This window comes from Colletotrichum abscissum, assembly GCF_030869225.1.
Source record: "Colletotrichum abscissum strain IMI 504890 chromosome Unknown Scaffold_66.1, whole genome shotgun sequence".
NCBI classification, from domain to species: Eukaryota; Fungi; Ascomycota; class Sordariomycetes; order Glomerellales; family Glomerellaceae; genus Colletotrichum; species Colletotrichum abscissum.
In genome coordinates, this window is record NW_026850510.1 from 169,571 (window position 1) to 181,600 (window position 12,030).

A 12,030-nucleotide genomic window follows, 5' to 3' on the forward strand; every position below is an offset into this window, starting at 1 on the left:
AATCGGTGAGTGTTCAACATGTCAAACGCAGACAGCCAAGGACCGCTATCGCTGGAAGAAAGATGGCAAATGTGCAAAATTCAGGATGACCACAAGGCTTCCCTCATTGAGGTATTTTCGTACTCTCTGGCTGGTTCATGCATGATTTGCCAAGTACCTAACTGACCGGCCCACTCAGGATTTGTTCTCTCACATTGCAGAGCTTTCCGACAAGCTCTCCGAGGTTAAGATGGAGCTAAAGGAAAAGAAGATGCTGGTACGGTCTCTTTTCGATACCGATGACAGGATCAAATATCAGATCGAAAAGTTGCAAAACGAGAAAGCATGTTGTACAACCCGCTTTACCAGCCAGAAAGACACTGACCCAGCTAGGATAAACACTGTTTTGCAATGGTCCTCGTTGACGGCGACTGTATGCCAGTAAGTCAGAACTGTTCAATCTTTTTGCTTGCCATCTACCAATATCTCAGTTTTCTGATGACTTGGCGAACAATCAGTTTCTGGATGATCTTATTGAGCAAGGACTCGAGGGAGGCAAGAAAGCTGCAAGCCTTTTACGTCTCGCTGTTTTTGATGAGCTAAAGGCCATTGACCCCTGCCTTCCGCATCACTTACAACTTGCCGTCCGCGTTTACGCCAACTTGAAGGGTCTGGCCAAGACTTACACCGAAATGGGCATTATCCCTGATCCGAGCGTTTTGGATGATTTCGTCCGAGGCTTCAACATGTGGAACGCAATGTGCGACTTTGTTGACGCGGGTAATGGCAAGGAGTGTACGGATGAAAAGTTGAAGGGTGAGTGAACTTACAAAAGCATCCAAAGGGCGAAGACTAAGATCTTTCAGCAAATTTTGAGTCTAGTGTGTCCGATGTTCACTGTCGACATGTTTTGTTTGGTGGTTCGGCAGATAGCGGTTACGCTCGCGTGTTGGGATCGTACCTCGATAACGATGAGATTCGCAAGAAGGTTGTCCTTCTCGAGGGACCTCCATTTGCGCAGGAGCTAGCCGAGATTAAAGACCAGTTCCGCGTCGCTTCTTTCAACAGGGTTTTCAGGCGTCAGAAATTGTTCAACAACATCAAGCGTAAGGTTTCTTACAACATCACACCACCATTGACGCCCTCGCCCAACTATGCGTCAGCCGCTGCCAGAGCTCCATCGGTTCTCGCTGGAGACCTGCCAGTACGTCAACAAGCCATGGTCGACTCGAGGATGCCTCCTTTAGGGCAGGTGCTTCGGAACAAGGCCGGGCAGCGAATTGATCCACCACTTGATTTTACCCACCAGGAGTTCATTCTGATGAAGAACCGCAAGTTGTGCAACAGTCTTCACCTTTTGGGTAGATGTCCCTATAGGGAAGCTTATGGGAAGTGTTCGCACGAGCACAAAGGCAGGCTGAGCCCGAAAGAAATGCAAGTTCTCTGGGCTGTCGCTCGTCAGTCTCACTGCCATACAGGTCTCAGCTGCACCGATCCAAATTGCGTATTTGGCCACCAGTGTCCTCGTGAGAGTTGCAATGGGGCAAGCTGCCGCCTGAGATTCCCGCTAGAGTTGCATAACATTGACAAAAGACCTACTCGATGATACTCGGAGAGGACGCACCATTGCTGCATGAGGAAAGTCGATGAAGTTATGAGTACTTCTAAATGAAGCATAGAGTCTACTGGAACGTCTAAGGGTGTAACACCTGAGATAAAGTCCCCAACGCAATCAAATCTAACCTGAAATATATATACTCCAAACTTCTATTGTGTTCGTAACATGGCCATTCAGAGTTTCTTCACCATAATGTTATCAGTTTGGATAACTGATCCAATGGCAAAGTCATGGGTGCCACATTCCTCATATCCCCATTTCCCATACGCCTTTTGCGCCCGAAGATTCTCTTCCCAGACGCCCAACCACATGTGCTTGAATTCTTGTTCCCTAGCCATGTCTTCTAACCTGTCTGCCAGAAGCTTTGCAGCGCCCGTGCCTTGTGCCTTTGGATACATATAAATTCTCTGCAGCTCAACAGTACCGTCAAGATGTGAGATACATGGCTCTGAGGAGCCCCGGGTGAGCATGGCGAAACCCAGGATGTCTCCAGTAGGATCAAACGCGAGTAGTGTGTCTTTGTTTGAGTCGTCGAGATCTTTTGTGATGGCTTCGAGGCTGTAGGACTCCTCTAGGAACGCTTGGAGCTCATGCGGCTCGACTGAATGGCCGAATGTGACCGTGAAGACATGGGTGGCGAGCTCTGATATTGCTGTGGCGTCATCAAGAGTTGCTGGCCTGAGTGTGGCCGTCACGCGAAGGCCTTCTTGGACCTTGGAGGACTTTGTCATGGTCGATGTAGTCAAGGTTGAGAATAAATTGTAGTGAATCGGGATATGCGTGGCGTTACGTAGCGTGCTTTTTTGGTGCAATCGATGGCCCACAACGATGGCAGATCTGATCGGATGGTACGGATTGTTTCTCAAGCCCAGCGATCTGGTTCTAACGCCCTTTTGTACGGTTCCAAGATATCGCAGACCTGCTATCATCTTCATTTGACCCTAGCCAGAAGACTTTCTCAAAATCGATGCTTCTGGAAGACACGTCGCTAAAAACGCTAAATTCCCACTGACAGGGCGCGCCGAGCCGCGTCGGCTGTTGTCTCTGTGCGGCTATTAGAGGAAAGTCTCGCCTTTGTTAGGGCGCCTTATTGTCAAGCCACAGGTCAAGATGCAAACTGATTGGTTGCATCTGCTCAAAAGTCTCCATCTGACCTGCGCCCTTGGCACGACACCGGTCATGACCGAAATCTGCACTCGATTTGTCTCCATCACATCAACAGAACCAGATGTTCTGGACAATTCTCGAAAGTGACGTATCTAGGTGGAAGTTCTTCCGAGTCTTTTCCACTTGATATTTCAGAGCAGAAATCTCTGGCGCTAAAGATATTTTCGCACGTCGATTGACCTACCTTTATCATAACTCAGTCTACATTCTCAGAGTGTTACGAGTTATGGCACGTAGCAATGGGCATACGGAGTATAATAAAAGTAGCTTAACTATTAAAATAAAAATAAATAAAAAAAAAGGTTTATATATATAATATCTAAAATAAATACGTAATTTAGTACGTAATAAGTACTTTATAAAGTACGATTACTATCCTTATTATATAATATACCCCCTAATTATTATTATTAAAAAGCTATTATACTTAAAATAGAATTTTTAAATACTCTTATAAAGGCCTAATTTAGTTAAATATAAATAAAAAAAAAATAAGTATAAGGGATACGCGTTTTTTAAACTATATTTATTATAAATATATACTTTTATTTAAAATAAATAAAATCCTAACTTAAAATAGTACGTATTATACTATTTTTAATATATAAATTACTAAGAGCGAGGCTACTTAGCCGCTTTATATATATTTAAATTCTTATAACGTTACTTAGTTATTATTTTTTTTCTTTTTTTTAACTTTTTATAATTATTATAAATACCTCTATTTATTATACGCGCGTACTTATATTATTAAATTATTTATTAATTTTATTTTAAATATAAATATTTAATATATTTAAAAATAATAATAAATTTTACGTAATTTTTATAATACTTTTTATATATATATATTATAGTTTATTAAGAGTTTAAATAAGTAATAATATTAATAAGCCCCTTTAAGTCGTTTTCTCCCCTTATAACCTCTTACTTACTTATTAGGGCTTAGTTACCGAGCTTTCTTTTTTTAATTAAAAGGATATTAAGGTTACTAATTAAAATACTAAGAACTTTATTAAGTTCGAGGCTCTTTTTAATAACTATAATAAGGGTAATAATAAAATAAATAATAATAATAAAAACTTTAATAAACTTTTACTTATCCCCCTTTTAAAGTTTAAAAATAAAAATAAAACTAGTTTAAATAATAAGCTTTTTAAAAAGGGTATATTATATACTTATTATTTTCCCCCCGATAGAGTAATCCGCTAGGGCCGTACTATGTATTACGTATTGGGGAAAACTGGGTATATTACGCTCTATACTTAACTACTAATTAAAATAGTAATTAACTAACTTAACCGTTATTTTCTTTTTATTAATAGCTCCCGACCTTCCCCCGCTTTTAGTTATTTAGAGAGCGAGCTATACTTACTTTAACGTATATAAAACCTCTTAATACTAGCCCGTATAAGTAGCTAAATCCTATATTATATACTCCTTTTTATTAAAAATTAAAGGGCCCCTTATATATTCCCTTATATTTATAATATAGCCTATATTAAAAGAATTTTTAGCTTTATAAAATATAATTTCTAAGTTAATATTAATATACTAAATTTTAATATCTATATTAGCCCGGCTATTTATAACGTTTATATTATTATTTAGCTAGATTTTATATTATTAAAAAGTACTTTATTATTTTTTAAGCGTACTTACGTTAATTATAATAGTTATAATATCGAGCTAGCCGAGGGTACTTAGCCCGAGAGGGGTAGACTTATTAACGAGTATTTTTAAAATAAGTTCTTATTAAAGTAGTATTTTAACTAGCTAACCTCTTAACTAGTTATTTAACTAGCTATTTAGGTAATAGTTTATATATTAATAGGTTTATTTAGTAAATTTATTTAGTAAATTTATTTAGTTTAAATAGAGAGTAGCTTTAGGTAATATTAAAAACAATAAGGATAAAAAGAATCTTTATAAGTTTTAAAAAGTAGTAAATATTAGCCTATTTAGCCCTTTTTTTAAAAACCTCTACGTTATTATTAAAGTTTAGAACTTCTATAATTAAAAAAAGCTACTTCTAATTATTACGGCCGATTATTATAACTAATTATTATAGTTAACTTCTATTATTAACTTTTTTAGTTAGCGCTACTACGTAAAGAGTAGCTTACTTATCCCGAATTATATAGTAGTTTTTATATTAAAATTATTATATTATATTAAGCGCGTACTTAGGGTATATTATGCGTATTATATAGTTAAAAAGTGTACTATATTATGTAATTTTTTTAAAAGCGTAATCTTATTAAGGTCGATCTTTTGTACTTATAAAGCCGGAAAAAAAAACTACTATATACTTATTATTTTAAAAATTTATATTTAATATTATTTTAAAATCTAAAAAATATAAAACTAGTTTTTTTTAAAAAAGTAATAAAAAATAAAAAAGAACGCTAAGAAGCTAAAGTACCCCCCGTAATAAGTATAATTCTTTTTATTATTCTAAGCTTATTTAACGTATATTTAATCTTTAAAAAGCTTAAAAAAAGGCTCTTAAAAAACGGGAAATTTAATACTTACCCTATTTTAAAATAGTTCTTTAATATATTAATTTTAAAAATAAGAATTATTATTTTATAAAAAGTAATAACTAATATATATACTATTTTAATAACTATTTAGCTAAGAAGTATATTAATATATTAGTTATTTTATAATTAATAACCTAGGCCTTTACCGAGGCTATTATAAATAACGCTCCCTCTTTTATAAATATATTATCCTTTTTTATTATTAAAAAGCGTATTTCTAACTATAATTTTAATAAAATATTATTAAGCTCCGTAATATCGTTTATTAAATAAATAATAACTAAAGGATATATAAAAACTATATCGGCTTTTATATAGAGGACTTTTTTAATTTATACTTTTAGTTCTTTTTCGTACTTATTATAATTATTTATAACTAACTTCTTATTATATTACTCGCTTTTATACCCTAAGTTATTAACTTAATAATTATTTTAGTTCTTATACCCCCTATTACCCTTATTATTCTTAACTTTATAAACTTTAAAATATATAAAACGTATTTTTTAATATATATACTAACCCTCTTCTTTAATAATACTATACTTTTAATAATTACGTACTTCATAAACTAAGAATTTAAATAATAAATATAAGCCCGGGTTTTATTTTTATATATATATACTTTATAAAATAAAGTTATTTTAAGAGTTTAGGCTTTTAGGCTATAAAAAGTTTTTATTTTATTTATTTTAAGCCTCTAAACTATACTCTAAGTTCTATTTATTATTTATTTTTAAGTATTAAGTTTTTTTAAATATAACCTAAATTAATTATTTTTAACTATTTTAGCTATTTATAATAGCTTTTTATATATTATAAAAGTTAAAAAGTATATAAAAATATTTAAACTTAGCTTATAAAAAGTTTTTAATAAGTCTATTTATTAATATATCTTTTATTAATATATAAATAACTTCGAAACTACTTTTAATATATTCTTATCTTAGTTATATATTTTATATATTAATATAATAAAGTTAAGTAGCTATTCTTTCTGTTTTTTTTATAATAAGTTAAATTATTTATTAATTATTATAGTTAATTAATTATACTTTTTTTAAATTAAGAGTAATATTTTTAAAAAGGCGCTTTAAAATTATAATCTCTTTTATAATTTCTTTAAAATAAAAAAGCTTAGTTTTAGTAATTAACGTCGTAACCGTTACTTAGCGTACTAACTTTTATTAAATTAGGCTATTAAAAAGAAATATTATATATCCCTAAAATAATCGTTGTATTATTTTATTACTTATAAAACTAGTATTTTTATATAAAAGTAATAATTACGTACTTAGTATATTATTATAATAAAGTATAAAATATTTTGTTATATAAAAGTATTGGATATAGTAATTAATTATTTTAATATAAGTTATACTTAAGTTAATTAAGAACTATAATAATTATAAATAAATAAAAGTAATATTTAGTCTAATTATAATAGCTATATAAAGTATATTCCTAACTTTCTCTTAATAACTTTTTATTTCCTCTTTTATTACCTACCCCTCGTTTAATTTAAACTCTTTTTAAAAAAGAGGGGTAGTTAAATATAATAAATTTATAAGGTTAAAGTACTTAGTAACTCGCTCGATATATACGTTATAAATAAAGTAAACCTTATAAATAGTACGGTTTTATAAAATCTATACTCTAAAAAAATAATTAATCGGTCTATTCTTTTTAAAATTAATATATTCTTTTATATTATTAATAATCCCTTAAGTCGCTTTTTAATTATTTTAATAATATAAAATAATAAAGTTATTAATATAAAATATTAATATTACCTTTCTATTTATAATTTAATAAATATAGATCTCTTTATAACTATATATTATATTTATATTATAGAATATAAAAATAAAAGTTTAGAACTAAAGAATTAGCGAGTTTTAGAAGTTATATAGAGCGTATTAGAGCTTATTTACTTTATTAATAACTTTATATCTTTTTAAGAGTTTAATAATTATTAGCTTTTTATTTTTAAGAAGTACGTTAAAAAATATATTAATAATATTATATTAGTCTATTTTAAGGTTAAATTAAGTAGTTATTATTATTATAAGCTTAAAAACCTTTATAGTGAGCGTTAAAACGTACGTATTTTATAAAAAGTTAAGTAGTTATATATCTCCTTTTATATATATACGTACTTTTACCTTACTAACCTTATTATTAACGTCGTATTTATAAATATATACTTATTTTAATAAAAGTAGGATTTTTTATTTAAAATTATAATTAACCTCTTTTTATATACTAATATCCCTTAGCTTTTTTATTTTTATATTTATAATATCCCTAAGTAATTTTTATAGTTATAATAAGAAATATTTAATATTACTAAACTTCTTTAATAAGTTTTAAAAGTTAATTTTAATAAGTTATAGTTTTTAAACTTTTTTAAAGCGCTCTAAGTAGGTCTTATAAACTACTCTTTTTATTATTTAATAAAATATTATATATCCTATATTACTTTTTTTTATAGTTTTTTACTAATTAAATATAAAAATAGAAAAAAAGTAGTTTTAAAAACGGTTATAATAATTACTATTTCTTATATTTAAATATAAAAACGTTATAAAAATATTATTATTAAAGCGTTATAGAGGTTTATAGGCCTAGTTTAAGTATTTAGGACTTAATAAAGCTTTATTTAATACTTAATAAAGTAGTTTTTATAAGCTCTATTTTTATATAATAATAAAAGTTTATTATAAAGGTTCCTTATTAACGTCGATTTTAGTATTAAGAATTACTTTTTCGTAATTAGTATTTTATTTATTACGTACTCTAGCGTTTTATTAAGAGTTATTAAAAATTAAAAAGTTAAGAACTTTTATAATATATATAAGTATTTATAAAGAGGATTATAAATTATATAAAGCCGTTTATAATTTAATTATTATATTCCCTTTTTTATTCCTACCCCTAAGCTTATATAAAGGGGTTATTTTAAAAGTTAATAATAATAATAAAGCTATTTTAACCTCTTTAGCCTTATTAACTATATTTTAAAATACGTTTATTAATTACTTAGCGTCCTAAATAGTTAAAAATTTAATAATAATATTATCCTCGATTATAAAGTTATTTTAAGTATTAGTATTTTTAAAGTCTAAATTTATTTTCTTAAGTACTCGAACTAACTTATCGTTAGTATTAAAGAGTTTTTATATTTTTTAGATTATTAAATTTATTTACTTATTTATAATAGTTTACTCTCTATATATAAGATTATAAAAAACTTTTTTATTAAACTTAATATTTTTTGTAATAAATACTTACTTAAGTACGGGTACTTAGACTTTATATAAGTTATATATTTTTAATATATATCTAACTAAGTATTTTATATACTTATAAAAAAGTACTTTAAACTCTTTTTAATATATACCCCTTTTATAATTCTTATAAAGAGGGTATGTAGTAGTTTTTTTTTTTTTTTTTTTTCTAGCTTTATAAGCGCAAAAGATCGACCTTAACGAGATTACGTTTTTAAAAAAAATTATATAATACGGTATACTTTTTAACTATATAATATACGTAATATGCCCTAAGTACGTACTTAATGTAATATAATAATTTTAATATAAAAACCGCTATATAATTCGGGATAAGTAAGCTACCCTATAGCGGCGCTAGTTAAAAAAGTTAACGGTAGAAGTCGGCCGTAATAGTTAGCTATAATAGTTAGTTATAATAATTAGAGGTAGCCCTTAACCGTAGAGGTTCTAAACTTTAATAGCAACGTAAAAGTTTCTAAAAAAAGGGCTAAATAAGTTAATATTTATTACTTAGAGCTTATAAAAATTCTTTTTATCCTTATCGCTTTTAATATTACTTAAAGCTCTATTTAAACTAAATAAATCTACTAAATAAATCTACTAAATAAACTTATTAATATATAAACTACTACTTTAATAAGAACTTACTCTCTTAGTATATAGTTAGTAATTAGTAAGCTTATTTAAAAATACCCGTTAATAAGTCTACCCCTCTTAAGCTAAGCGCCCTCTTTAGCTAGCTCGACGCTATAACTATTATAACTAATATAAATATATTTAAAAAGTAATAAAGTACTTTTTAGTAATACGGAATCTAGCTAAGTAATAATACGAACGTTATAAATAACTAGGCTAGTACGGACGTTAAGATTTAGTATATTAATACTAATTTAAAAATTATATTTTATAAAGCTAAAAATCTTTTTAATATAGGCTATATTATAAATATAAAGGAATATATAAAGGGCCCCCTAACCCTTAATAAAAAGGAGTATATAATATAGGATTTAACTACTTATATAGGTTAATATTAAGAAGTCTTATATATATTAGAGTAAGTATAGCTCGCCCTCTAGATAAGCAGAGGAAGGTCGGGAGCTATTTTAATTAATAATTAAATATAAAGCGCAATATACCTAGTTTTCCTTAATATATAATATACAGTACGGCCCCGGCGGATTACTCCGTCGGGGGGATAAAAAGGGTATACTTAGTAACTATATATATAAAAGTTATTAAAATATAGAGTAATTAGTTTAAAATCCTATATTTAATAACCCGTTTATTATTAACGTTAATATTATTTTTATTAATTAATTTTTATTATAATAAGTAAATCTCCTTTATTAGCCTCTTATAGGGTAATATTATAAATAAAAATTATTATTAATACTATTTTATTTTATAAATTTATAAAGAGGTTTATAAAAAGGCGTATTTTATAAGCTTTAGTAATTACGAATTAACTTATTTTTTTAGCGTTATTTACGGGTTCTTTTATATATAAAAATAGAAGTTCTATTTTAATTCTTAGCTCGCTATATTACGTTTTATATACGCGTTTAACGTTTATAATTAAAAAAGTAGTTTTATTATTATTTTTAAAAAAGTAAATTAAAGTCCTTTTTTAATAATAAATCGCTATTTTAAGGCTTTATAATACGAAAAGTACTTCTTTTTTTATTTTAATTTTTAAAAAGAACCCCCTAAGCTATTTATTATATTTATTAAAAACTATAAGTATATATTATTATTTATTAAAAAGGGAATTAATATACTAGCGTCGCAAATTAATATATTAGCGTCGCTCTTATATTAGTATCGCTATTTTACTTTTTAAGTAGTTTAAAAAAAAATTATTAATATAGTTAAATTCTACTAAATACTTATAAAATACCCTAAGCTTTTATTCTTTTACTCCCTTTATACTTAGGTTATATTCTTAAGCCTCGAAATTTAATTTATAATATTTACTTATAATAGTTTTTATAATTAAAATTAAAAACGTTCCTTAGGACTAATTTTAAAATAATACCCTTATTAAGAAACTTCTCTTTTTATAAGAGTAACTATTAATTAATTATAGCCTCTTATTATTATTTAGTTAATTACTATTATTTCCCTTTTTAAAAAGTAACTACTCTAGTGTTAACTAATTTTATAAAGTTAGTAATTTTAAAAAATAGCGCGATTTTATTACTAAGCTCTTAGTTAATATATTATAAAATACGTAACCTCTTATAAATAATTACTTTAATATAGAGCTTATATTATATTTTACTTATTATTTATTTAAAAAAATAACGAAAACTTAATAAACTACTTTTTTACGACTTTTTTTAAAATATAACCCCTCTCCCCTTAGTAAATAGTCTTAGTAACTTTCCTATTTTATAATAAAATAGTTTAGTAATACTCTTTAGTTTATTAAATAAGTTATTAAAACTAATTAATAATTAATAATAATACTACTTTAATAATAAAAATATATTTATTAATAATAATAAATATAAGGTCCCTAAGTTAACTTATTACCTTATTTACCCTTATAACTATTTTTTATTTAAAATAAAGCGTTTTTTTAAATTATAGCCTCTTATTATACTCTAAATAACTAATTTTCTTCTCTTTTTATAATTAAAATTCTAAACTTATTAATTCTTAGTAATTTAAAATAAACTTACGATACCCTCTTTAACTAAGTTAATAACTTTATAAGAACTAATAAATTTAGTATTATAAAATAAAATAAGTATAAAGCTCGAGGCCGAAATATTTAATATATTTTTAATATAATTATTTTAATAAGCTTAGGCCTATATAAAACGCTAATATTTAATAATATAAGTTTTATAAATACGGTTATAAATAATAAATTATTACCGAGGCTTAAGAAGAATATAAGTAGCTATTATATTATTATTTAAATCCTTAATATAATTAATATAATTATAGCCTTAGTTTTAAAGCTTTTACGTACCTTTTATATTATAAACTTATTAAAATAATTAAGAATATTATTAAAATTATAAGCTAACGAGTTAAGATTCGGGCTCGTAATATACGTACTATTATTTAAAAATAGTTCTTAAAGTCTTTATTTACTTAGCGAGATATTTATAATACTAGGGCTCGTATAAACTAAGAAAAACTAGCTAGATACTTACTAATTATAATATTAATTAAGCTATTTAATAAGTAAAGTATTTTATATATAATAAAATAAATAAATAACGAGCTAAACTACTTTATTAGCCTTATCTAAACCTTCTTTTACTATTTTTAAATATAAAAATAATTCCTTAAAGTAATTAGTTTTAATAATATTTATAATATTAATTACTTTAAGCTCCCTCTTTTTTAAGTTACTAAGTAGACCTACTTTAAATTTATTTATAACGCTACGTTTAGCCTTATTAATAATAAA

At 26.7% G+C, this 12,030-nt stretch overlaps 2 protein-coding genes across 2 annotated transcripts; one reads left to right on the forward strand and one right to left on the reverse strand.

Annotated features, from left to right (window-relative positions):
- Window positions 1–18: 18 nt before the first annotated feature.
- CABS01_15431 (CCCH zinc finger DNA binding protein) lies at window positions 19–1,585 on the forward strand (the record flags this gene model as incomplete). The annotated part of the gene is made up of 4 exons (XM_060548766.1): window positions 19–111; window positions 179–412; window positions 471–795; window positions 846–1,585. The coding sequence occupies 4 exons, from the start codon at window positions 19–21 to the stop codon at window positions 1,583–1,585; spliced, it is 1,392 nt and encodes a 463-aa protein (XP_060391885.1).
- A 185-nt stretch (window positions 1,586–1,770) lies between these two features.
- On the reverse strand, window positions 1,771–2,526 carry CABS01_15432 (acetyltransferase; the record flags this gene model as incomplete). The annotated part of the gene is made up of 1 exon (XM_060548767.1): window positions 1,771–2,526. One exon carries the CDS (start codon window positions 2,524–2,526, stop codon window positions 1,771–1,773), a length of 756 nt encoding a protein of 251 aa, XP_060391886.1.
- Between the last annotated feature and the right edge of the window lie 9,504 nt (window positions 2,527–12,030).